This window comes from Erinaceus europaeus, chromosome 1, assembly GCF_950295315.1.
Source record: "Erinaceus europaeus chromosome 1, mEriEur2.1, whole genome shotgun sequence".
NCBI classification, from domain to species: domain Eukaryota; kingdom Metazoa; phylum Chordata; class Mammalia; order Eulipotyphla; family Erinaceidae; genus Erinaceus; species Erinaceus europaeus.
In genome coordinates this window covers 140,553,533-140,580,807 of record NC_080162.1, presented here as the reverse complement: position 1 = coordinate 140,580,807, position 27,275 = coordinate 140,553,533, and the positions used below count along the sequence as shown (strand labels likewise).

At 40.6% G+C, this 27,275-nt stretch overlaps 1 protein-coding gene and 1 pseudogene across 1 annotated transcript; both read left to right on the top strand.

Moving 5' to 3' along the window:
- The first annotated feature begins 377 nt into the window (after positions 1–377).
- Positions 378–20,394, top strand: FZD6 (frizzled class receptor 6). Its single transcript, XM_007518865.3, has 7 exons — positions 378–590; positions 2,299–2,627; positions 9,164–9,360; positions 11,252–12,269; positions 14,851–14,999; positions 15,858–16,280; positions 18,857–20,394. The coding sequence occupies exons 2-7, from the start codon at positions 2,451–2,453 to the stop codon at positions 19,023–19,025; spliced, it is 2,133 nt and encodes a 710-aa protein (XP_007518927.1). The 5' UTR covers positions 378–590; positions 2,299–2,450; the 3' UTR covers positions 19,026–20,394.
- LOC103109769 (NADH dehydrogenase [ubiquinone] iron-sulfur protein 6, mitochondrial-like) lies at positions 20,284–26,520 on the top strand (annotated as a pseudogene).
- Positions 26,521–27,275: the final 755 nt, after the last annotated feature.

Sequence of the window (27,275 nt, the reverse complement as noted above, 5' to 3'; positions counted from 1 at the left end):
GACAGACACCACAGCATTGCTCCACCGCTCCTGAAACTTACCTTTGCAGATGCTCTCACATTCTCAAGTATAGCAAGGTGCGCTTTACCCAGTGTGCTAGCTCCTGGCCTCCTTGGATTCTTTTCTTTATTTGGAGACATTACCAAGAGCTTCCCCCAAATTCCCACAGTCTGAACCCCCTGAACTGGAACGGACAAGGCAGGGCGCAGCCTTGTGAGTGCTTCTGGTGCCAGAATGGCGCGCAAGGTGTAGCGGCCCCCCACATACCCGCTCTCCCGGCCCAGGCCCCGCCCTCAAATAGGCCCCGCCCCGGCGGCTGAGCGGAGCTGGGAGCCCGGTCCCGCCCCTCCCAAACCCCGTCCTCCCCCGGCCGGCTGCGCTGAACCCGGAGCCCAGCGCCCTGCGCGGGCGGACGCCACTGCAAGCCGGGACCTGCCGGCTCAGCCCCGCGGTGCAGTCTCGCGGGATCGCGCAGCTCTCACTCCGCGAGCGGCTCCCGACGAGGCTGGAGTCCCGGGAACCCCGGAGTGTCGGGGCCGCGGGGCTGCTCTGCAGGGCGGCGAGCACAACTGCCTTCCCGTGCCGCCCAGGTGAGGCTGTGGGACGGGATGAGCGGGACGGGCCTGGCGGGGCGGCCCGAGCCGAAGGGGCACCCTCCCAGAGGTGTCGCGGAAGTTGGGGCCACCTCCTGCAGGCGCCCGGCTGGGCCTGGGGCCCCCACCCTGGGGAGCCGCCTTGTGGAATAAGGGAGCCCGCGTGCAGGCGAGGGTGGCATTTGGGGGGTGCCTTTTAAACATTTTATTAGTGATTTAATAATAATGAGCCAGATTATAGGATAACAGGGTTGCAATTCCACACAGTTCCCACCACCAGAGTTCCGTGTCCCATACCCTCCATTGGAAACTTCGCTGTTCTTTAGCCTTCTGGGAGTATGGACCAAAATTATTTTTTCCTTTTTTTTTTTTTTTAAGATTTACTTATTTTTTATTTTACTATTTTAATTTTACTTGGGACTTAATATCGATTTACAGAATTATTAAGATCACAGCGGTACAAATCCACACCGATCCCACATTGGAAGCTACAGCAGTTCTCTCTCTTAAGGTTGCAGATATGGGTTAACTATTATTTCTACAACTATCTGTCTCTATTTGTATATCTTTGCCCCCCCCCCCTTTTTCCCCATGGTCCCGTCTTCTCTTCCTTTCTGAGTCACACCTACACTTATTACTGCATCCAAATGCCCCTCCTCTTTTCCTCTTCTCTCTCCGGGTCCTGATGGAGTTGAAGTTCAAGAGTTCGTCTTCCCTCTGTCATTTCTCTTCCACTGGGAGTATGCATCATAATTCTTTATGGGGTGCAGAAGGTGGGAGTTTTGGCTTCTGTAATTGCTTCTCCGATGGACACGGGCATTGGCATGTGGATCCAAATCCCCAGCCTGTTTCTATCTTCCCCTTGTGACGTGTTTCTTGACTCAGCTGGTAGCTAACTGAGCAGGCCCCTCCCCCAGCCTAGGAAAACCATTAAATAGCTTCGCTCCTGCTCCTTCCTAGGAGCAACATTTTGGGCCTTGGAAAAACAGAAAAGTGGGGGCAAAGGGAGTGGAGCACCTTCTTAAGCTCAGCGTTTACATTACAGTGTGCAAAGTCCTGGGTTCAAGCCCCTGGTCCCCACCTGCAGGGGGAAAGTTTCAGAAGTAGTGGAGCAGGGCTGCTGTGTCTTGTCTCTCCCTCTCTTCCCTTCTCCCTCTCAATTTCTTGTTTTCTCTGTCCAATAATAATAAATAAATGAAAAGATTTAAAAAAAGTGTCTCCCCTAAAGACAGCTCCAGAAGTTGGCCCTTGAGAGTCTTTGAGTTTAAGAACCTGTCATACCATAAGGAGTTTCCAGGGAACTCTTGTTTTGTAGTGCACAGTATGGCATTCCAACAGGAGTTCATAGGAGTTTATGATTCTAGGCCTCCTTTTAAATGTATTCCCAACTCCCAGTAATTCTCCCTGTCTACATCTCTGCCCCTACTTCTCCTCCAGTGTCTCTCTCTCCCCACCCAACCATTTTGCACCCTGTGCTTCAAACAACAGAAACCTTCAATCATGGGCTCCATGGAGATGAAAGTTCCTGGCCAAATGATATGTCCAGTGCCAAAGCAGGTGGACTGGTGTCTCAGGAGGGTGGAATTTTCCATGGATTTGCCAGTGTTAGTTCCCTAGGGTGAAAAATCCCAACCCTGCACTTTCACTTTTGCACTTGAGTTTATGGCAAATGTGGCTGATAACACCCTCTTGGTTGTTTTTACAGAGATTGACCCAGAAGTCGTTTTCAGGAAAAGAGCTTCCTTCAAAATGGTAAAATAATGAAATGAGGAATTTGAACATTTTATCTTTGGATGGAAACCTGAGAATGAGAAAATTACTGTGAGCCATGTGGTGAAATCCAGAAGTTGAGGGAAAATGGAAATGTTTGCAGTTGTGTGGACATGTGTTTTTCTGCCCCTGATAAAAGGGCACAGTCTTTTCACTTGTGAGCCAATTACTATCCCCAGATGTATGAAGATGGCATATAACATGACATTTTTCCCTAATCTGATGGGCCATTATGACCAAAATACTGCTGCTGTGGAAATGAAGGTAAGCTGGTCTTCATAACTCTACAAGAAAATCCTTTACACTCTGTTATGGAATAAACTGTAAATGTGACCTTCAAAAAAATGCACAGGCTTTTCTTCAAGTTGCTACATGTTGTATTTTGAACTAATCCTTTTGAAAATTAAATCCCCCTCCTAATTTATGCTGTGTGTACATCTGCAACCCTATTTAATGGCATTGCTTACTTGTTTTATATATAATTCTGAATTATTTAAAATATTCTTGCATCTGGCAAATATGCTGCTCTCCTCAATTGATTATGGCAGTTTTTCTACAAATGGATAATTGAATTTTCTCTACATTTATTGAACATGTGATGTATATATCTCCTGAACTAAAAGTTTCCTTAATTGTGTATATTTTCATCAATAGTCATAATGTTCATTTGGTACAGTTTTCTGAAGCAAAGAAGTTATTTAAGTGTTTGGGACAGCAGGCTGTGGCAGACCTAATTAAGCAAAGTGCACGTGGAGCTGGGTTCAAGCCCCTGGTCCCCATCTGTTGTATGCTTTACATTGGGTTGTTCTAGTTCTCCCCCGCCAAGAGAATTGGATCAGTCCAGTTAGTTTCCACCCGCTTGGCCCCGCCTGAAGGAACCCTGCCAGAGTTCCAGAGTTGCAGAGTTCGAGTTAGAGAGAGTGCTTGTGCGCCGCAAAGAGACAGCAGAGTTCTGTTTGGTGATTAGTTTGTCTTAGTTTATGAATCGTTGTTCGTGAATAAAGAAATACAGCTTCCCTGCCCAGCTGTATGTCTCTGGTCATCTCTGTTACCCGCCCGTGAAGCCAGCCCGGCCAGCTAGAGCCTCCGAATTTTAACAACACCCATCTGAAGGAGAAAGCTTCAGGAGTGTTGTCTCTTTCTGTCTCCCTCTCTCACTCCCCTCCCCTCTCAATTTCTGTCTTTATAAAAAATAAATAAATAATAAACAAATAAATAAAACTATTCTTTTAAAAAATATATAAGAGTTTAGGACTGTAGATACCATGTTTTGCTAATAAGCAATCTTTTGTAAAGCATAACCTTTAAGGATTCCTTAGAAGATACTTGTTAAAACAAACCTCTGGTCTGGGGAGGGAGGGATTGACACTAAAGAGTGCCTTAGGTGTCCTAGTTCATCTGCCTCTGGTTTAGAGATACGCAGATGGCTAGGGAGGTGTGGGAAAAAGGAGTTACCTGTCTAGACAGGAGCCTGCCCTCCCTTACAGATCTGTTTGGTTGATAATTCCCTTGAAGAAAAAGACTAATGTTTTCATAGATTTTCAAGCACTGTGAAAACTTTTTTTTCCTTAGATTATTGCTGAGGAAAGTATCCCCTACAATTGTAAGGTGGCACTTTGAAAACTGACTAAGGGAAGTCTTCCACTGTTGTTTAGTAGAATAATTATCTTACAACCTCATTGAAGCCTCATGTCTAAAACAAGAAAGTTTTAAAATACAAAGTAGATATACCTTTGAAGAAGAATGATTTCCTCACCTCACTGTGGTTTTCCTATGTGTATAAAATGTCATTTTGAACAGTGAACAAATGATGCAGTGAGACTTGTCATTGGTTGTTTTTCAAGTTGATGACTTAATCTGAGTAAGGTCTGTATTGGGAATACCTTCTGCTGCCTGGGAAGTGGCCCTAAGTGCTCTCTCACACTCTCTCTGCTCTCTTTCCATAAGATACATAAGTCTAAAGAAAGAAATAATTCATTTACATTTTGTGCTTTATAACTTCTAGTTCTTCAGACTGTTTTTTAATCTGGTTTCTTTTTTGACTAGCATACATATCTTTTTAAGTTTGAATCCTAACACTGACCTTATAAAATCAAGTCAGTTACTCTCAAGCCTTTTTAGCATAGTGTCATTGTAAAGATGGGGGGGGGCAGAGATGTGGTCTAGTTATTAAATACCTGTAATTGTAAGATGATAACTAATTTTTGTCTCATACACATCTTTTTGATTTATTTAACTTTTTTTTACACTTTTTATTAGTGATTTAATAGTGGTTTACAAGGCTATAGGATTACACAGGTATAGTTCCACACTAACGAAGTTTTAAAGACAGTTCAGTCTGTTTTTCTTTTTTGTTTATTTGTTTGTTTTGGTTTTTTGTTTTGCAAGTTCATGTGTTTCAGATCCCTGTATTCCACACATGAGCAAAACCATCTAGTAATTGCCTTTCATTTTATTACTGACTTCACTAAGCACAATCACCTCCAGTTTCATCCATTTTGTCCCAAAGGACACAAAAGCATCTTTTATCGCAGAGTATTACCCAGTGAATAGATGTTCCATCACGTCTTCATCCAGTCATCTGGCAGTGGGCACTTTGGTTAGGTCCACTCTTTAGCAATTGTGAATAAAGCAGCTATGAACACAGGGGTGCATATGTCTCTATGAATTAGTGATTTCATGTCCCTTGGATATATGCCGTGGACTGGTTGAATTGTTATGTGGAAAACTGAGAAATGCTATGCATGTACATACTGTTGTATATTACTGTTGACTGTAAACCATTAATCCCCAATAAAGAAAATTTTTAAAAAGATATAAAATGAGGAAGCCATTAATTAGTCATTTAAAACCAGCAGCACCAACCTAAGTCTACAAAAGAAGAAAGGAAAATTAAATTGCAAAATATTGAGTCAGACTATAAATTCTTGCACATTTATTTATTTTTTGTTCCATGATACTTTCCTTTTTAAAATTATCTTTATTTATTAGATAGAGACAGCCAGAAATCAGGAGGGAATGGGGAAATAGGGAGAGAGACAAAGAGATACCTGCAACACTGCTTTACCATTTGTAAAGCAGGTGGGGACTGGGGCTCAAACCTGGGTTCTTGAACACTGTAACATGCACCCAACCAGGTGCGCCACTACCTGGCCCCAGTGATATCTCCCACTACCCCATATTCATTTGTTCTTAGCCATTCCAGTGTTGAATATTTAGCTCACAGGCTGTAGTTTATTTAACCCCAGATTAAAGACTTGAATGTGTATTTAAGGATTACACATATATGCTACATATTATGCGTTCTTTCTAATGTAGTACCTGAGTGACATGCTGCTTACTTCCCATGTAAATCCTTAAGTCAAATTCTTAAGAAACCAAAAAAAGATGCAACTTAGATATCCCTGTTCTCTGATTTTATTTCACGGATTGCTGAAAATATAAAGGACATCACTTTTTCCTCATGGAAAGTTAAAGAAGTTAAAGCTATTTGTACTACTGACTGAATCAGTAACTTAGCTTAGTAATGAAAAGAAGGTTGTTATACAGTACACCTCTCTCCAGTGGCAAAACAAGTGACTGCTGATTTTCCATTGTGTTGCTTTTTGTTTCAAATCTAGAACACTGTTTCTCAAATTGTGTGGTGGTTTGTCCCCTGGGAGACTGATCTCATCAAAGAAAGAGCTGAGTCTGGTCTAGGGAAAATGGAAAGAGGAATATTTTATTTTCTTTCTGAATTGAAATCTCAGCCAAAGCAAAGTCATGTATTGTGCTCAGAGCAGCATGTGGTAATTCCACTTTTGAACAATCTAAAGGGAAGTGAGAAAAAAAAAAAAACTTCCTTTCCACCTGTTAGCATGCACTACTAAAATATCTCTATTCAGCTAAACATAAAGAGATGAGATAAACTATATAAACAAACTTTTAAGAAAGATCTATTTCTATCAGGAGTTATTCTTCAGATATTTTCTTATTTTTGTTGTCAGAAGAGTTTATTGCATTCCTTTCTTCCGTTCTTATTTTCTACTCCTATAACCCCTGCCCCAACATAGGGAAAGAAAATCTTTGCTGTGACTAATCTCTTTATTGTCTAGGGAAGGCTTTCTGAAATTAATCTTAAACTTTTGAATGACTTAAAGTGAAATGTTGAAACATTTTATTGCATATATATAGGCATGACTGTTGTGTTTTAAATGTAGAGACCACAAGTACCTTCTTTTTTTAAAAAAATGTTTCTTTATTATCTAGGGAAGGCTTTCTGAAATTAATCTTAAACTTTTGAATCACTTAAAGTGAAATGTTGAAATATTTTATTGCATATATATAGGCATGACTGTTGTGTTTTAAATGTAGAGACCACGAGTACCTTCTTTTTTAAAAAAAATGTTTCATTGCTATGGTTGGGAAAGTACCTTAAAGTCTGCAGAATTAAGATTAGATCTGTAAGTGAACAGAGGATATTATTTCTCCTGGGAGGCACTGCTGGTAGGCACAGGGTTCTTACAAGGCCATCCCTCAATAGTCCAGTCAAGGATGTTATTAGTTATGACTTCAGAGTAACCAGTGCATAATAGGACATAGTTGTTGTTTGTTTGCTTTTTTTTTTCCCCCCTCAGGCCCTGGGAAGACTATTTATTTGCTTTCTTTTGGAATGTGACATATAGATAGTGAAGCCTTCTTGCTCTGGTCTGTCTGTCATTAAACATCCATTAATGTTTATCACATGTATGGCTTCCCCAGAATTAGTTTTTCAAGTTAAAATTGATTGGCTCTTCACTAATTAGAGTGAGTGTGTGTGTGTTGTCAACGGGTTGCTATGAATAATAATTTTAAAGGAAATCTTTTTATTTATGCATTTATTATTGGATAGAGACAGTGAAATTGAGAGGATGGGGGATATAGAGAGGGATAGAGACAGAGAGACACCTGAAACCCTGCTTCACTACTCCTGAAGCTTTCCCTCTGCAGGTGGGGAATGAGGGCTTTAACCAGGGTCCTTGCTCACTGTCATGTGAGCACTTAATCAGGCGCACTACCACCTGGCTCCAAAAACTTTTTGAAGGGTTTGTTAAAACATATCCAACTCTCAAAATTCCTAAATGAGTAGGTTTAGAATAGGATGGAGAATCTGTATTTCTAACAAGTTCTCAGGTGATTATGAGTCAGGGACCACTCTTGGGAACCACTGCTGTGAGGCAAGTTGCCCAAGGTATACTACTGTCCCTGCTAGCTAAAAGAAAATTAACTTTTGAAGAAAGAAAGCACTGACCAGATTAAAGCCGTATATATAAAGTGTCAGGGCTGTAGCAAATTTGCAGCAATAGAGAAACCACATCTGGAAAAGCATCTTAGACATTTGATTATGGTGTGTGTGTGTGTGTGTGTGTGTGTGTGTGTGTGTGTATAGAGAAGAGGTAAAAAACAAAATGGATGGGTGCTAATAAAAGACTTTCTTCTGGCCGGTATCACTCTGAGATTCCCTTGGTCTACAATGTTGCTTTTAAAGTTCTATTTAATAGAGGGAGAACACTAATCGTTTTCATTTAATCCCATATAGCATAATAACATTTATCTAGGAAAGGAGTCATGTTCAGTGATTGCTAAATATAGCTATTTAAATTATGTGCTCACTGACTTGGGAAGTTGCAGTGGGTTGGATCTGAAGTTTCACTGAACCTCTGTGAAAAGTTCAGTTTTTGCATGACCTCCAAAGGTCCAGTTTCTGCAGCTGACACATGGAATCTAGAATCAACACACCTATGTCAGTATACCTTAGTCTTGTGTAAAATTGTTCTCTCTGCTCCTTAAGCTAACAGTCTCAGCAGTCAATATAAATAAATAGTACCTCACAGCTAATGTATAAGCCTTCCTTCCAGGTTTGATTTTTGAGGAGACTTCCTTGGAATCATGCTGAAGTAGAATTGTGGTTGTAGATTAGGACATTGATGAGTAATGGGATGGGTGCCGGGTGGTGGCGCACCTGGTTGAGTGCACATGTTAAAATGCACAAGGACTCAGGTTTGAGCCCCTGATCCCCACCTGCAGGGGGAAAGCTTTGAGAACGGTGAAGCAGGGCTGCAGGTGTCTCTCTTTCTCTCTCCCTCTCTATCTCCCCCTTTCCTTTTGATTTCTGGCTGTCTCTATCCAATAAATAAATATAATAAATAAATATAATAAAAGAACATTTAAAAAAGAAAAGTGAGATGGAACACTTAAATATTTTGGCAACCAGACTTACTTGGAGGAGTGAGTAAAGAACGTAAATACTAGCAGTTCCCCATGATTACCTTTCTCTTTCTTAATTATTTTTTGGAAATTAATTGTAGTGAGAGAGAAATTACTATTTGGGGGCATTGGTGAAAAGTCTGTTGAACTGTGAACAACAGGGTTTTAAACTGTACAGGCTCTCTTATGCATGGACTTATTGTCAACAGTTTATCTGTTTATTGATAGATACACTTGTGCTATTAGTGTATTTACTCCTCCATATGATACCCTTAACATTTCATTTTCTCTAGTTTATTTTAAGAATATGGTATGTAAGGCATATAATAGGTAAAATATGTGTTAGTTGACTATAAGTAAGACTTCCAGCCAACAACAGCAGGCCATTAGTGGTTACATTTTTAACTTGGGAGGACATAAATTGTGTTATGTTTTTTGACTACATATGGGAGGAGCTTGCCTCAACTCCCCTGAATTGTTCAAGAGTTTATTGTACTTACTTTAAATAATAGATTGATTTCACTTACTTGCTATTAAAATGTTTGCTAATCTCATCTTGCTGTTTTTCTTAATAGCATTTTCTTCCTCTCACAAAGCTGGAATGTTCTCCAAATGTAGAAACTTTTCTTTGCAAAGCCTTTGTGCCAGCCTGCACAGAACAAATTCATGTGGCTCCACCTTGCCGTAGATCTTGTGAAAGAGTATATTCTGATTGCAAAGAAATAATGGACACTTTTGAAATCCGATGGCCTGAGGAACTTGAATGTGATAGGTATGTGCCTTTCTGACTGAAAGCTGCAAATGCTATTTTGATATTGGCATTACTTTTCCAGCATGTAAGAGACAGGCTTTTAGTAATTTCCCCAAGATGTGTTTCCTATGCTGTAAGCAGACAAGCCAGCACAGTTTTGTCTGAAGAGCACAAAATTCTTGAGGGGGTGCCAGGCAGTGATACACCTGGTTGAGCTCACATAGTACTAAGCACAAGGACCCACAAAAGGATCTGGGTCTGAGCTCCTGCCACCTGCAGGGGTTGGGGGAAGCTTCACAACTGGCAGCAAAGCAGGTCAGCAAGTGTCTGTCTCTTGCTCTCTGTTCCCTCTCTGTTTCTCTCCTATCCAATAAAATGAAAAAAAAAAAAAAAAAAGGCCTCTAGGAGAAGTGGATTCATAGTACTGGCATTGAGCCCCGGCAAGAACTCTGGAGGGGGGGGGGGGAAATAAATAAATAAATTCTTGATCCAGGGAGATATCTTAGCAGAGCATAGCACTTGCAAGCCCAAGACCTCAGATGCTCCAAGTTCAATCTTCAGCACCACTGTGTGCCAGAGTTAAGCAAGTCTGTCTGTCTCTCTGTCCCTCTGTCTCTCTATCTCTTTCTCTCATAAAAATAAATGAAAATAACTCTTTTTGGGAAAATTAAGTTCTCCTGAATATTTAGCCTTGGGTATCTTGCATTCAACCCAGGTTCGAGCTCTGGTACCACTTAGAAGGACTGTGGCACCAGAAGTTTTGGTATTGTGATATCTTCCCTCTCTCTGTGTCTCCCCTCTCCCCCCACCATGTCAGGGAGTTCACCCAAAGCTGTGAAACCATGCTTTTGCAAGACACTGGTGACACCTCCCCTTTCAACAAAAAAATTAGTTAGAAAGCAGCAATTTTTTAAGGATCACTTAGTTTCAAAACACGCTCAACAGGTAGGACACAGTGTTCTCCAGGTAGGAGAACTCAGATTCAAACCCCAACAGCACACCAGAGTGCCACAGTGCCTGGGGAAGCTCTGGAACTGTGCTGTCTCTCCCTTTCTTTCCATCTCTTATCTGAATGAAAAGCCCAGGGATGATGAAATTGGACATGTGCAAGACTGGAAAAAGGGAAGGAACAAAGAAGAGAAGGAGAAAGGGGAGAGGAAGAGAGAGCCTAAAAATTGATGGCTTGGTACTGTTAAAATAGCTTACTTGGACAGTGTGCTGCTTTGTCATGCACCCAGCCTCCACTGCATTGAAGTATGTTTCAGTGCTGTAGTCTCTCTCAGAAAGAGAAAAGAAGGAAGGAAGGAAGGAAGGAAGGAAGGAAGGAAGGAAGGAAGGAAGGAAGGAAGGAAGGAAGGAAGGAAAGGGAAGAGGGAAGGAAGGAAGGAAGGGTAGAAAAAAGGAAGGTGAGAATTTATTGTTTTCCAAGTGAGATTTTCATATTCATTTGCCATATTTAATCTGTATTAGTATATTAGGGCTTAATTAATAACCATAAATGTTTAATCAACTTCAACATTTCCCATCCAACTCTAACTTGTAATCTATGTAGGACTGTGTATCTTCCCATCGGTTATGAATTCACGAGGAAACTTTTTTTAAAGTTTTTTTATTATCTTTATTTATTGGTTGACTAGAGGCAGAAATTGAGAGGGAAGGGGGAGATAGAGAGGAAAAGAGACAGAGAAACACCTGCAGCCCTGCAGGTGTGCAACCCTGCACTTGTGAAGCTTTCCCTCTGCAGGTGGGAACTGGGGGCTCAAACTCAGGTCCTTGTGCATAGTGCGCTCAACCAGGTGCACCGCCACCCAGCCCCTGAGGAAACACTTTATACTTGGAAAGCATAGCATTAAAATAGTGAATCAATAACCATGTTTATTTCATACATTTAATTTTTTTTTAATCTTTGCAGGTTACAATTCTGTGATGAGACTGTTCCTGTAACTTCAGATCCACACACAGACTTTCTCAGTCCTCAGGAGGAAACAGAACAAGTCCAAAGAGACATTGGATTTTGGTGTCCAAGGCATCTCAAGACTTCTGGGGGCCAAGGATATAAGTTCTTGGGAATTGACCAGTGTGCACCTCCGTGCCCCAACATGTATTTTAAGACTGACGAGCTTGAGTTTGCTAAAAGCTTTATTGGGATCGTTTCAATATTTTGCCTCTGTGCAACTCTGTTTACATTTCTTACTTTTTTAATTGATGTCAAAAGATTCAGGTACCCAGAGAGGCCAATTATATATTACTCCGTCTGTTATAGCATTGTATCTCTCATGTACTTTGTTGGGTTCTTGCTAGGCAATAGCACGGCATGCAATAAGGCAGATGAGAAGCAAGAGCTTGGTGATACTGTTGTCCTAGGCTCCCAGAATAAGGCTTGCACCATTCTGTTCATGTTTCTCTATTTCTTCACAATGGCTGGCACTGTGTGGTGGGTGATTCTTACCATTACTTGGTTCTTAGCTGCAGGAAGGAAATGGAGTTGCGAAGCCATTGAACAGAAAGCAGTGTGGTTCCATGCCGTGGCCTGGGGAGTGCCAGGCTTTCTGACGATCATGCTGCTTGCTATGAACAAAGTTGAAGGAGATAACATTAGTGGAGTATGCTTCGTTGGCCTCTATGACCTGGACGCTTCTCGCTACTTTGTACTCTTGCCTTTGTGCCTCTGTGTGTTTGTTGGGCTGTCTCTCCTTCTAGCCGGCATCATCTCCTTAAATCACGTCCGACAAGTTATACAACATGATGGTCGGAACCAGGAAAAACTGAAAAAGTTCATGATTCGCATTGGAGTCTTTAGTGGCCTGTACCTTGTGCCCCTTGTCACACTTCTTGGATGTTACGTCTATGAGCAAGTGAACAGGTTTACCTGGGAGGTAACATGGGTCTCCGACCATTGTCGTCAGTACCATATCCCGTGTCCTTATCAGGTAAAAGCTTTCATTTGTATAATCTCACTATTGAATTTTGCTATAGAAAATGTTCCCTAGAAATAATAGTTGTATTAGCCATTTAACATAAAAAGGGAGTTTCAGGTGGGAAAATCCAGTGGAGATTGAGGATTCTTGTCATGAATTAAAGCTGGGTGGGGAATCTCAAGTTTCAGCATCAATTACAATAGTATGTGACCTTTTAAAAGCCAAGTTGGGGACTAGTGGAATAGTACACAACAAACTTTCATGTCTGAGGCCCCAGAGGTTCCAGGTTCGATCCCCAGCACCACAGTAAGCCATAGCTGAGCAGTTTGGGTTGCACAGCAATGAAGAAGCAACTAAGAACAGTATCAGAAGAATAGGTCATTTTACAGACAAAGTAACGTCTGCCGAATTTGGAGTTGTTTCATGTTGTTCAGTCACTAGAGAAAACTTATTTGAGTATATAGCATTTGATCATATTAATTTTTTTCTTTTTGCATTAGGGCCAGTAGTTAGCTCACCTGGTAGAGCATGCATATAAGCATGTGTGATTCCCCAGGCTCAAGCCCTGGCACCACCTAGGGGTACCACATGGAGGCACCGCCACACCAGGGAACACTCCATAGATGGAAGAGGGATTCTTTGGACCCTTACTTCTCTGTCTTGTCTCTCTCTGAAATAAAAGAACAAAAGAAAGTAGATCTTGGAGCAGTGTAATTGTGCATATTTGAGACCTGGCATTGTATAAATATATAAATAGAAATTTTGCATGGTATATGCTTACAAAAACATTTTCCCTAGCCTGTACCTTATAAATCATTATCTAGGAAAAAAATGGAAACAAATTAAATTTCTGTTAGTCATTACTATTATAAAGGTAGTGTTTTTAAGATTTAAAAAAGTACATTACTGGGGGGGGAAAAACCTTTCATTGTGAAAAAGAGAGACCAGGGGACCACTGCATTACATGTGGTATCAAAGATGGAACACAGGTATATGCTTACAGCTGTGCCACCTCCCCAGCCCAGCCCTGAGAACATTCATAAAGCACTGTAAAGTTTTATTTTATGGATACACAAGATAGATTTTCACATGAGACCGAGATTGAAAGAGAGAAGGCAGAGAACCACTCTAGTAATTGTGGTACCAGGGATCAAACCAGGAGCCTCAGGCATACATATCTAATGCTCAGCTATTTAAGCAACATAAAACATTTTAGTGGTGGTTTGCTTGTTCTTTTTTTTTTTTAATAGAAAGCCTTTTTGTTTTTAATAGATTTTACTGAGTAGTTATATATGATGTTAACTAACCTTGGTACTTGTGCAACACTGAAAATGATAATTTTGAAAGTTTTATCTTGAGGGCACAGGTGGTGGTGGTGTATCTGGTTGAGAGTACATGTTATAGTGTGCAAAGATCTGTGTTTAAGCCCCCAGTCCCCAACTGCAGGGGGAAAGCTTTACAAGTGATGAAGTAGTGCTACAGGTGTCTCTGTCTCTCTCCCTCTTCCTCCCACCTTCCCTCTCAATTTCTCTCTGTCTCTATCCAAAAATAAATAAATAAATAAATATCAAAATAAGTTAACTTTTTTAATTGCCATCATTGTTATCGCTGGGACTTAGCACCTGCACAATAAATCCTGGTGGGCATTTTTCCTTTATTTATTTTGTTGTTGTTGTTTGTTTGTTTCCTTTATTTGATAGGAGAAAGAGAAATTGAGAGGAGAGGGGGTTATACAGAGAGGGAGAAAGAAAAAGAGACACCTGCAGTACTTGCTTTTCTGCTGGTAGTAGATAGGGAGTAGGAGCTCAAACCCAGGTCCTTGCACATGGTAGACTGTGCTTAATCAGATGTACCACTGCTCAGTCCTTTAAAACAGAAAGTTTAATCTTGAAAGAAAAAGTATGATTCAATTTATGAAATTTCTACATTTTCTCATTTTATTGAAATTTATTTGACACTAACCAGCCAAACTTTTATAACATAAAGACAGCATGTTATAATGAATGTAATATTTTCAGTGGTCAAGGAAAATATGTAAAGGCTTAAAGACAAACATTTTGACAATTACAAGAGAATGGTGTTTTTCAGTGTGGGGAGAGGGGGCATTAGAAAAAAAAAAATTTAGGCTATTCTTCCAAAGTATATTTTAGTTATTTCCTAACTATTTATTGATACATGGAAAACGTTTCTTTGTTAAAACTTGGATAGACTTGGAAAATAGTGTGTTACACTTAAAGCATTATTCATTGTGTTATGTCAAACATTTTTTAATTTTTTAAATATTTTTAATTTATTGGCTAGAGATGGCGAGAAACTGAGAGGGGAGAGACAGAGAGGGAGACAGACAGGGACACCTGCAGACCTGCTTCACTAGGCATGAAGCTTTCCCCCTGCAGGTGGGGACCAGGGGTTTGAACTGAGTTTTTGCATGTTATAACATGTACATTCAACTAGGTACACCACCACCCATCTACCCTATGTCAAGTATTTTATAATCAGACTGAAGATTTATACTTCATGTCACATTTCTATGTAGAGCTTTCTCTTCACTTTAAATATGTCACTGAAGTTTTATTCATTTTTTTTTTTGTAGGCAGAAGCAAAAACTCGACCAGAATTGGCTTTATTTATGATAAAATACCTAATGACATTGATTGTTGGTATCTCTGCTGTCTTCTGGGTTGGAAGCAAAAAGACTTGCACAGAATGGGCTGGATTTTTTAAGCGAAATCGCAAGAGAGAGTAAGAACCTATTGAATGATCTATGCTGCTTTAAAATAGATATAACAGATAGAAAACTATTAAAATCATTGCACTGGGGTTTCATCCTATCAGCTATTGTCTCAAGTTAGAAAGTATTTTCATGGAGAGAAATACTTTATTTTGATATTTGTTTTAATATTCTTTGACATATTTTATTATAATATGAATGAAAGATTAATAAAATATAGATTTCCTTTCTGTGACACAGTATGTCCAGTATTACTGCCATCATGAATTCTTTAGTTTGGGTGCAATATCTTAAATACTTTTATCAATGACAAATGATTAAGTGGGTAAAATATAGAGAGAGGAGTCTACAAAGTATGATTTATATGTGATATTATGATAATTATTGACTGCTGATAGATTTTATTCCATACCTTAATGACTTACAATTTTATTGATTTGTTTGCTTAAGATGGTAAAAATTCAAATTATTGAATATTCTGTAGTATGAACAAATGGTTCATTTTTATGATTTCCTTACATTGTATACAGTATAGTATCAATAATGTAACATAGAATTGTTGTGTTTTTGTTTTTACCAGAGTACTGCTTAGTTGTGGCTTATGGTGGTGCTGGGGATTGAACCTGGGACTTTGGAGCCTCAGGCATGAAAGTCTCCTTGCATAAACATTTTGCTATGTCCCCACTACTTCCCACCCAATCTACTTGTATCTCATAGTATTTATAGTCCTAGACTTTTTAAGGAGTATACATTATACAGAATTTCAACCTCAATGTATAAGGATTATTGAAAAAAAGATAAAATGTGCTGATTTACAGCTTCTATAATACTTCAATCAAGCAAACCCTCTCCTTGAATTTTTTTTACAGTCCAATCAGTGAAAGTCGAAGAGTACTACAGGAGTCATGTGAGTTTTTCCTAAAGCACAACTCTAAAGTCAAACACAAGAAGAAGCCCTATAAGCCGAGTTCGCACAAGCTGAAGGTCATTTCCAAATCCATGGGAACCAGCACAGGCGCCACAGCAAATCCCAGCACTTCTGCGGTCGCAATCACCAGCCATGACTTCCTGGGGCAAGAGACACTGACAGACATCCAAACCTCCCCAGAAACATCAGTTAGAGAGGTCAGAGCAGATGGGGCGAGCACCCCTAGATTAAGAGCACAGGACTGTGAGGTGCCTGCCTCCCCAGCAGCGTCCAGCTCCAAATTCAGCAGGGAGCACAACAACAAAAAAAGCCCAGCAGGCACTGTCAGCGGCAGTGTGTCCGGGAGTGTGCGGAGTGAAGGAAGGTGAGCTTCAACACCCTATCTCCAGTCCTGACTGCTTTGAATGCTGCATTATACAGACTTTATTTAACCATACCCACATACAAAAAAAATAACACTTTTTAATAATTTTATTAGTGATGTAATAATGATTAAAAAGTTGTAAGATGTGTATTTTTAAAATTTTTTATTAGTGATTTAATAATAATTAACAGGATTTTAAGATAACGGGTATAATTCCATACGGTTCCCACCACCAGAGTTCAGTGTCCCATCCCTTCCATTGGAAGCTTCCCTGTTCTTTATCCCTTTGGAATATGAACCAAAAATCTTAATTGGAGTGCATAAGGTGGGAAGTCTGGCTTCTGTAATTGCTTCTCCACTGGACATGGACTTTGACAGGTGGATCCATTACCCCCAGCCTGTTTTTATCTTTCCCTAGTTGGGTAGGGCTCTGGAGAGGTGAGGTTGTCGGACACATTGGTGAAGTCATCTGCCCAGGGATGTCAGGATGGCATCATGGTAGCATCTGCAACTTGGGGGCCAAAAGGTGGTGAGATATAAAGCAGGACAAATTATTTAATAAATAGGAACCCAAACATAGGAGTAGAACAGATGAAATTCAGAGTGTTCATGGGGGTCGGGCGGTGGTGCAGTGGGTTAAGCGCATGTGGTGCAAAGCACAGGGACCGGCGTAGGGATCCAGGTTCAAGCCCCCAGCTCCCCACCTGCAGGGGAGTCGCTTCACGGGTGGTGAAGCAGGTCTGCAGGTGTCTGTCTTTCTCTGCCCCTCTCTGTCTTCCCCTCCTCTCTCCATTTCTCTCTGTCCTATCCAACAACGAACAGTATCAACAATGGCAATAATAATAGCCACAGCGAGGCTACAACAATAAGGGCAACAAAAAGGGGAAAAAAATGGCCTCCAGGAGCGGTGGATTCATGGTGCAGGCACCAAGCCCAGCAATAACCCTGGAGGAAAGAAAAAAAAAGAAGTTAAGGGTGTTTAAGGGTGTTTGTGTGAGAAGAAGCTAGGAAGTCTATTTTAGGTCTGTTCCAAAAGGCAAAAGCATTCTGTGAGATGACATATCTGTACATTTGATCCCAATAAATCTGAGTTTAAGAATGTGGGCTCACGTGGTCTGGGTGGTGGCGTACTGATAAAGCTTTGGACTCTCAAGCATGAGGTCTTGAGTTCGATCCCCGGCAGCACATGTGCCAGAGAGATGTCTGGTTCTTTCTCTCTCCTCTTGTCTTTCTCATTAATAAATAAAATCTTTAAAAGAAAAAAAAAAAGAATTTGGGCTCAGCCTGTAAATAGGCTACTACATAAGTTTAAATTGTTCACTTTGGGAAGAGCCTTCAGGTATGTGGGTTACATAGAAATGTCATGTTCACTTCTCTCTGTTTCTATTTTATTTGACAGGACAGAGAAATTGAAAGGGAAGGGGAGACAGAGAGAAAGATAGACACCTGCAGACCTGCTTCACAGCTCATGAATTGTGTCCCCCCCACACCCCTCCCTGCAGGTGGGGAGTGGGAGCTTGAACCTAGGTCCTTGCACTTGGTCATGTGTGTGCTTAGCCGGGTGCACCAACGCCCAGCCCCCAAAGTCATGTTCACTTCTATGGTAATTGTTAAGAGTTGCTTGTTTATTTTGGTAAATGTTTTAAGATTCATCTGAAACACAGGCTACTAAATTGTGCTAGTATTGCATTATAGTGCTGTCTAAAATGAATTTGTCTATTACATGGAAGTAATTACTAAGTGTTTTTATTTTCTTAATATGAAAGGATATTGACATTATAAGTGTAATTAAGGAATTTTTCCAGGTAGTCATTGTTGATTCAAACACACCTATGTAGTTAGCCGGAATGTTATCTACTAAGGTTTCAAAGTTGTAAAGTTGTTTTGCCTTAACCCTCCCACAGTGGTTTGTAACTAGAAACAGACTTGTATCCTCTACTAGATTCTTAAACTCCTCAGAGTCATAGCTGCAATTTTACTCATCTTTGTTCCAAATACAGTGTTTGATCCATGATGGGGAAATCAGTAAAACATTTGCTAGGGAGTCAGGCGGTAGTGCAGCATATTAAGCGTATGTGGCGCTAAGCGCAAGGACTGGTGTAAGGATCCTGGTTCAAACCCCCAGCTCCCCACCTGCAGGGGAGTCGATTCTCTCCCCCTTTCTGTCTTCCCCTCCTCTCTCCATTTCTCTCTATCCTATCCAACAAAGACAACAATAAATAACTACAACAATAAAAACAAGGGCAACAAAAAAAGGAATAAATAAATAAAATAAAATAAAAAACACTTGCTAAATTGAGAGCAGGGGTTCTCTCTTACTGGAGTCACCACAAGACGCCATGCATGGGTGTCAGGGGACCAAGTTTCTTAAATGAGCAAATATTGTATTCTAAAATAAACACTTTGGTACTTTAAGCTGTGAGATGATGAAGAAAGAATTTTAATTATATTGTCATAAAGGTGGAAAGACGTCAGGAGTAAAATATGGGCAAAGGAGAGCACATTTATAAAGACACCTAGCATCATATTGGTACTTGGGTATGCATGTGTGTGTCAACTTCTGTTCATTTTCCTAGGACAACTCCAAAGAGTGATGTCACTGGAACTTGTCCAGTGCAAAACAGCAACTTGCAGGTGCACAGCTGTTCAGAGCCAAGTAGCCTCCAAGGCTCTGTGCCACTACTCATTCGCTCGACCTCAGAAGTCAGAGAAGAGCAAGGCACTGGAGGTCACTCAGAGACTTGAAAACGAGTTGATCCCTACAAACTTGGCCTTACACTGGAAGTGACCAGCAGACTGTCTTGTAAGAATCACTGTTACATTATTCCTTTGCACTTAAAGCTGCATCACCTGCTATTCCACTGGAAACAACAGATTCCAAGAATGTGATTCATTTCACATAAAAGTTAGTGACTAGTATAACTGAAAGGCAGATATGTGCAGGTTAATATTCTTTAAATTGTGTGGTAGAAGGGAAGCTTGGGTTTAAGAGGAATTTTACTTTTTTCATTTATAGGATTCTATTTTGTCAGAAGTATTTTTAAGATACACTACTTTGCTTTTATGGTATAAAAAATTGAGATTTTTTTCCTGTGATAAAATATTTAAAGTTTATCTTTGTATTATTTTATATATTTCAAAATAATTTTATATGTATTTAAACTTTTTTTTTTAGAAGTTCGGGAAAGTCTATTCAGGATTTTTATTATATTCTGAAAAATAAGAACTCTAGCATTCCTTCGGTAGTTTTTACACTGAATTTCTCTTTATTGTATAAAAAGGTTGACATGCCCAAATATATTATAATGAGCATTCATCTTTTAAAGTCCACTTACTCTGCCTTATTATCTTGAGGGTGTGAATTTTATAAAGTTTCACTGTCTCCAGACTTGTGCAGATTCACTATGCAACTGAAATAAGGTGCTGACTGAAGATATGTCCATTCTCGATGGTGCTACTGCTGCTCACTGATCCTTCTGAACTTTAAACAAAGTGACCTGAAGGGTTAGTAGATGAAATGTTAACCTTAAAAATTAAGCTAAGTGCAATTGACTTCCTTTTTTAATGTTTCATAACCACCCACAACTGTATTATTATGACCACTTGTAGTTGTTTAGACATTTGTCTTAACTCTTTTTGTTTGTTGCTTGGTTGGTTGGTTGGTTGGTTGGTTGGTTTGCTTTAGTTTTTTAACATTTAGAATACTGACACACTTGGTGCAGAATTTGGTCAGCCTTTTGTAGAACTCATTTCTGCAGGTAAATAGGACTTTGATGCCCTCAGAAATCTGTTAGCAGTACTAGTGCCAATCAAATGGGGGAGGGGAAGATGTAGTCTTGATAAAAGAAAAATGTATTTTGTATAACATACTTTAAAAAATATTAAAGAAATTTCTTCATTTTTTTTCCAAGTAAATCTTATTCCTTCAGTAAGATTTTCTAATGATTATAGCTTTTCTTCCCTATGTTTATCATTTTGTTTAAGAAAAAAAGGAAAAATTATCATGTACTGTATGGAAAATGTTGTAAATATTAACCTTTCTACATTTTGTGAACTTTATATGCAAAAACCTTGGTTTGTGTGGTCTTTTCGGTAATAAACTTTTCTCTATTAAGAGATTGTATTCTGTGGTTCTGTGTAGCGTTCCTGACATAGTGAGTAGTAAGTTGAGTACAGTTCCGTGACTAGAGGTCAGAGGCTCCTTTTTTTGCCTGTAGCGGAGTAAGGCATTAGAGTCTTCATTTTTTTTATTTGTCACAATTGTCTTCCTAAAGTGTAAAATATACAGTCCAACTTTCCATAGTTTTTAGGCTTTTTACTTTATTTTGCTACCAGGGTTTGGATCCTTCATGATTCCACTGCTCCTATTAGACATTTTTTTTCACACTTTGTTTTTTCTTGCCTCCAGAGTTATCGCTGGGGCTTGGTGCCTGCACTACGAATCCACTGCTCCTGGAAGCCATCTTTTTTCCATTGTTGCTGCTGTTATTGTTGTTGGATAGATCAGAGAGAAATGGAGAGAGGAGGGGAAAACAGAGAGGGGCAGAGAAAGATAGACACCTGCAGACCTGCTTCACTGCTTGCAAAGCAACCCATTGCAGGAGGGGAGGCAGGGGCTCAAACAGGGATTCTTGTGCAGGTCCTTGCACTTTGCACTATGTGATGCACTATCGCTGGGCCCCCTTTTTCACACTTTTTTTAAAAAAAAAATGAATTCTATTTATTTATTGGGTGAAGACAACCAGAAATCGAGAGGGAAGGGGATGAAACCAAAACTAGAAAGACACCCTACTGAGTTGGAGATCTTTACACACCACACATGAGAGGACTAATGACCAAAATACATAATAAGCTCACAAAACTCAGAAACAAGAAACAGCCCCACTAAAAAGTGGGGAGAGGAGGAAAAGATAGGAATAGAATTTTACTTTTTTTCCCTTTACTGGGGTATTAATGGTTTACAGTCAACAGTAAAATACAGTACTTGGTACATGTGTAATGTTTCTTAGTTTTCCACATAACACTCTAACCCCCCATCTAGGTCCTTCTTCACCAACATGTTTCAGAACCTGAACACCTCCCCCACCACAGAGTCCTTTACTTTGGTGCAATACATTATACAGTTGTTTTTAATCAAATGTCTTTCTGCTATCAGTACTAGTCAAAGTAAGCAAACTGCTGTAAAAAATAATCCTCAAGGTCTTAGTAGTTTAAGAAACTCTTACCACTCAAGTTAGTCTTCCAAGTGATTGTTCTCATTTGTTACAGAAAAGAAAAGAGGAAAGGGAAGGGAGAGGAAGGGAAGGGGAAGAGGATGGAAGAAGAGGGGAGGGGAGGAGAGGGAAGGGAAGGAGAGGGGGAGGGAAAGGGAGGGAAGGAAATGAAAGGGGAAGGAAGAGGAGGGGAGGGAGGGAAGGGAAGGGAAGGGAAGGGAAGGGAAGGAAGGGAAGGGAAGGGAAGGGAAGGGGAGTCTGCTGGGGCTCAGTGTTTACAGGTGAATCCACCACTCCTAGAGGCCTTTTCTTCTCTTTTCCTTTCTCTTTTTTTTTTTTCTTTCTTTTATTCCTTCCTTTCTGATAGAAACAGAAATTGAAAGGGTGTGGAGACAGAAGAAAGAGAGAGAGAGACATCTATAGTCCTACTCCACTGCTCATAATGCTTCCTTCATGCAGGTGGGAACCCAGGACTTGAACCTGGGTCTTTGAGCATGGTCGTATGTACACTACTACTGGTGTATCACTGTGCAGCCTCCCCAAATGATAGTTCTGGGATTTCCCGCTCCCACCTTGTGATTCTATCCTCCTTTAGGAATTCAGATGGTCCCACATAACTATTTGCTCCTATGCATCAAGGAGAAGAGAGGAAACAATTGCTTCAGAAAGTGCTATGGGTCAAAAACTAAAGTGGCAAGGATTGTTTCCAACCATATTTCTTTCACCAGAACTCAGGCACAGCTTAGTACCAGTTATAAGAGAGGCTGAGAAACATGGTCTAGACAAATGCCTGGGAGAGAGTAGAAACAGGCTTCATTATGACAGCTGACCTGCAGTGTTTCAATCTACTTCGATAATCAATCAATACATTTCCAAATCTAGTGTAATTCTTCAGATAATAGATTTTAATCCTCATGCATCATTTAATACTTATTTTTATTTATTTTATTTATTAATGATTTCTTTAGGATTTCTATATGCCGGGTGGTGGCACACCAGGTTGAGCATACATGTTACAATGCACAAGGACCTGGGTTCAAGTCCCCGGTTCCCACCTGCAGGGGGAAAACTAAATAAGTGGGGAAGCAGGTCTGCAGGTGTCTCTGTCTCTCTTCCTCTCAGTCTCCCCCTTCCTCTCAATTTCTGGGTCTCTCTATCAAATAAATAAAGATAATTTAGGAATTTTGATCATGTTAAGTGAGATAAGTCAGAAACAAAAGGATGAATATGGGATGATCTCACTCACAGAAGTTGAAAAAGGCAAGGACCAGCTTAAGGACCCCAGTTCCAGCCCCTAGCTCCCCACCTGCAGGGGAGTTGCTTCACAGGTGGTGAAGCAGGTCTGCAGGTGCCTATCTTTCTCTCCCCCTCTCTATCTTTCCCTCCTCTCTCCATTTTTCTCTGTCCTATCTAACAATGACGACAACAATAACAACAACAATAAAACAAGGACAACAAAAGGAAAAGTAAATAAATGAAATATAAAAAAATAAAAATAAAAAAAGAAGTTGAAAAAGAAGATCAGAAGGGAAAACACTAAGCAGAACTTGGGCTGGAATTGGTGTATTACACCAAAGTAAAAGACTCTGGGGAGAGGGGGAGGGTTCAGTTCCTGGAACATGATGGCAGAGGAGGACCTAGTGGGGGTCAAATTGTTATGTGGAAAACTGGGAAATGTTACACATGTACAAACTATTGTATTTTACTGTCAACTGTAAATCATTAAACCCCCAATAAAGAAATTTAAATTTTTAAAAATATTTTTCCAATATTTTCTTTTTTGAGGGGATTAATGATTTAGTCAACAATAAAATACAGTAGTTTTTACATGTATAACATTTCTCAGTTTTCCACATAACAATTCAACCCCCTCTAGGTCCTCTGACTTCATGTTCAAGGATCTGAACCCCCCACCCCCAACCCCAGAGTCCTTTACGTTGGTGCAATACACTAAGCCCAGTCCAAGTTCTGCTTTGTGTTTTCTTATTATTCAACTTATTTTTATTATTATTAGTGATTTAATAATGATCAACAAGATTGAGGGATAAGAGGGCTACAGTTCATACAATTCCTACCACCAGTGTGCCATATTCCATCCCCTCCAGAAGGTTCCCTATTCTTTATCCCTCTGAAAGTATGGACCAAAGATCTCTATGGATGCAGATGGTGGGAGGTCTAGCTTCTGTAATTGCTTCTCTGCTCGACATGGGCATGGACAGGTTGAACCATAACTGCAGACTGTCTATACCTTTCCCTGCTGGGATAGGGCTCTGGAGATGTGGGGTTCCAGGACACACTGGTAAGGTCATCGGCCCAGGGAAGACAGGCCAGTGTCATGCTAGTATATTTCAACTTCTGTCCATGAGTGAGACCATCCCATATTTATCCTCTTTCTGACTTATCACATGTAACATGATTCCTTCAAGCTCTACCCAAACTTCAGCCAAGATAGGGTGAAGAAAGTGAAATCACCATTTCCTTTAAATTTCTTTATTGGGGGAGTTAATGGTTTACAGTCGACAAGAAAATACAATAGTTTGTACATGTGTAACATTTCCAAGTTTTCCACAAAACAGTTCAAGCCCCACTAGGACCTTCTGGACCATCATGCTCCAAGACCTGAATCCTGCCCCTTTCACCCCAGAGTCCTTTACTTTGGTGTTATACACCAACTCCAGTCCAAGTTCTGCTTTGTGTTTTCCCTTTTAATCTTATTTTTCAGCTTCTGTTTATGAGTGAGATAATCCCATATGCATCCTTTTGTTTCTGACTTATCTCACTTAACAAGATTTCTTCAAGCTCTATCTAAGATGGAATGAAGAAGGTGAAGCCACCTTTTTTAATAGCTGAGTAGTATTCCATTGTGTATATATACCACAACTTGCTCAGCCACTCATCTGTTGTTGGACACCTGGGTTGCTTCCAGGTTTTGGCTATTACAAATTGTGCTTCTATGGACATAGGTACACACAAATCTTTTTGAATGGGTGTTTTTGGTTCCTTGGGATATATTCCCAGGAGAGGAATTGCAGGATCATAGGTAGGTCCACTTCTAGCCTTCTGAGAGGTCTCCAGGCTGTTCTCCACAAGGGTTGGACCTATTTAGATTCCTGTCCATGTCCTCTCCCCATTTTTGGATGGAGTCACTTGTTTTCTTGTTGTTGAGTTTGGCAAGCTCTTTATATATTTTGGTTATTAACCTCTTGTTTGATATATGACATGTAAAGATAGCCTCCCATTCTGTGGGAGTTTTCTTTGTTTGGGTGGTGGTTTCCTTTGCTGTCCAAAAGAAGCTTAATTTTAATTTTGTGTAGTCCCATTGGTTTATTTTTGTTTTAGTGTTCTTTGTAATTGATTGGATTTATATTATTGAAGGTGCATTTAAAATTTAGATGCAAAAGAGTTCTGCCAATATTTTTCTCTATTTGATAGTTTCTGAAAGATAATATTTTTTAATTGTATATATATCCACCTATATTCTAAATGAATTTTCAACTATGGGCAGAATTATAATCACTAAGCTAAATTTTTTAACTATTTTATTAGAGGATTTATGGTTGTTGACAACAGCTGTTGACATATGGGTACAAATTTTCATCTCCCCTTGATAAGTGTCTATAAAACACTCCCACCCCAATTTAGGTCCTTCTCTGCCATCATGCACAGTACCCCAATGCCTACTGCACCTCCTTTTGCCCTCCCAAAGAATTATAGAGACCTTTGCTTTGTTGCCCCTAATCCAAATTTCAATTTTACTTAGTGTTTTCTTATTCTATCCCTGTTTCTCAAGTAAGACCATCCAGTATTTTCCTCCTTTTGGTTTATCCTATTTAACATGATTTCAAGCTTCATCCAAAATTATGTAAAGGAGATGACTTCATTTTTTAATAGCTGAGTAGTATTCCACTGTTTATGCCATGACTTTCTTAGCCTCTCAACTGTCATTGGCCATATATGTCTGAGCTGTTAAGAATTGTGCTGCTTCATTAGGTTCCAGATGCTACTATGATGCCAACCTGACTTCCCTGGGCAGATCACCCCAGGAATGTGTCCTGGACCCCTGCATCCCCAGAGCCCTGCCCCACTAGGGAAAGAGAGAGACAGGCTGGGAATATGGGTCTACTGCCAATGCCCATGGTCAGTAGAGAAGCAATTACAGAAGCCAAACCTTCCACCTTCTGCACCCCATGATGATCCTGGCTCCATACTCCCAGAAGGATAAAGAATAGGAAAGCTTTTGGGGCCGGGTGGTGACGCATCTGGTTGAGTGCATGTGTTACAATGCTCAAGGACCCAGGTTTTAGCCCCCAACCCCCGCCTGCATGGGAAAGCTTTGCGAGTGGTGAAGCAGTGCTGCAGGTGTCTCTCTGTCTCTCTCCGTCTCTATCACCCCTTCCCTCTTGATTTCTGCCTGTCTCTAACTAATAAATAAATAAAGATAACTTTTTAAAAAAGAATAAAAGAAAGGTTAGCCTCTGGGATTGTGGCGGTGGTGACCTTCTACCGGCTGCTGGGCCAGGGCGGCGTTGCAGCCTGGGGTCCGTGCCATGGAGCCCGGGCCTTCTGGGTGCGCACCTCGCCCACTGAGTAGAAGATCACGCACACTGGCCAGGTTTACTACAAGAAGGACCACAGGCCGGTGTGCTTCGTCGGCCAGCAAAAAGCGGTGAACGAGAACCTGGCAGTGGAGCTGATCTCTGAGCAGCCTGTGAGTGAGGTGGGCACCCGCGTGACGTCCTGTGATGGCGGCGAGGGCCCCAGAGTCTACATCAACCTGGACAAGGACACCAAGATGGGCACCTGCACCTACTGTGACCTGCAGTTCCAGCATCACCACCACTGAGGACGGGATGGCAGGGGACAGGGACAGGGTGGCGGGGCTCAGACCACCTGCCAATGAAGGCCGCGTGCACACCATCAAAAAAAAAAAAAAAAAGAATAGAAAAGCTTTCAAGAGAGGAGATGGGATATGGAGTTCTGATGGTGAGAACTGTGTGGAATTGTACCTCTCTTATCCTTCTTCTAGAGTTTGCCCTTCTTCCGTAGCCAGTCAACAGCATCAGGTTGAGCCTGATGTAAAGTTTCGAGACCTCCTTTGAATCTGGAGAGGTGGCAGTCTCTTATCCTATGGTCTTGTCAATATTTCCATTTTATAAATAATAAAATAAAGAATTGTGCTGCTATAAATATAGGTATTTATAAATCTTTTTAGAAAGATGCTTCTGCTTCCTTTGTCTTCCCAGGAGACAAACTGCAGGATCACAGCATGTCCATTCCAATGTTCTGAAGCAAGCTGAATTTTTTGAAATTTTATATTTATTTGATAGAGACAGCCAAAAACTGAGAGGAAGGGGCATACAGAGAGGGAGAGAGACCCCTGCAACCCTGCTTCACCAGTCATGAAGCTTTCCCCCTGCATGTGGGGACAAGGGACTTGAACCCTGGTCCTTGCTCATTGTAACATATATGCTCAACTAGGTGCACTGCCTCCTGGTCTCTTAGCTAAATTGTTTTGTTGTTGTTGCTGTTGTTTATTTTTAAGTTATATTTATATATTTATTGGATAGAGACATCTAGAAATTGAGAGGAAGGAGGAGATAGTGAGAGAGAGAGAGAGAGAGAGATACCTGCAGCACTGCTTCACCACTTGTGAAGCTTTCCCCCTGCAGGTGGGGACCAGGGGTTTGAGCCCGGGTCCTTGCACACTGTAACACGTGTGCTCAACCAGTTGTGCCGCCACCTGGCCCCCGCTAAATTGTTAAAGTATTAATTCTAATAGAAA

Bases quoted from the DNA above. Each gene is read 5' to 3' on its own strand.
- FZD6 (XM_007518865.3), top strand. From the start codon at position 2,451: ATGGAAATGTTTGCAGTTGTGTGGACATGTGTTTTTCTGCCCCTGATA. The intron at 2,628-9,163 runs GTAAGCTGGTCT...TTTTCTTAATAG, and splicing joins CTGCTGCTGTGGAAATGAAG to CATTTTCTTCCTCTCACAAA. The intron at 16,281-18,856 runs GTGAGCTTCAAC...TCATTTTCCTAG, and splicing joins AGTGTGCGGAGTGAAGGAAG to GACAACTCCAAAGAGTGATG.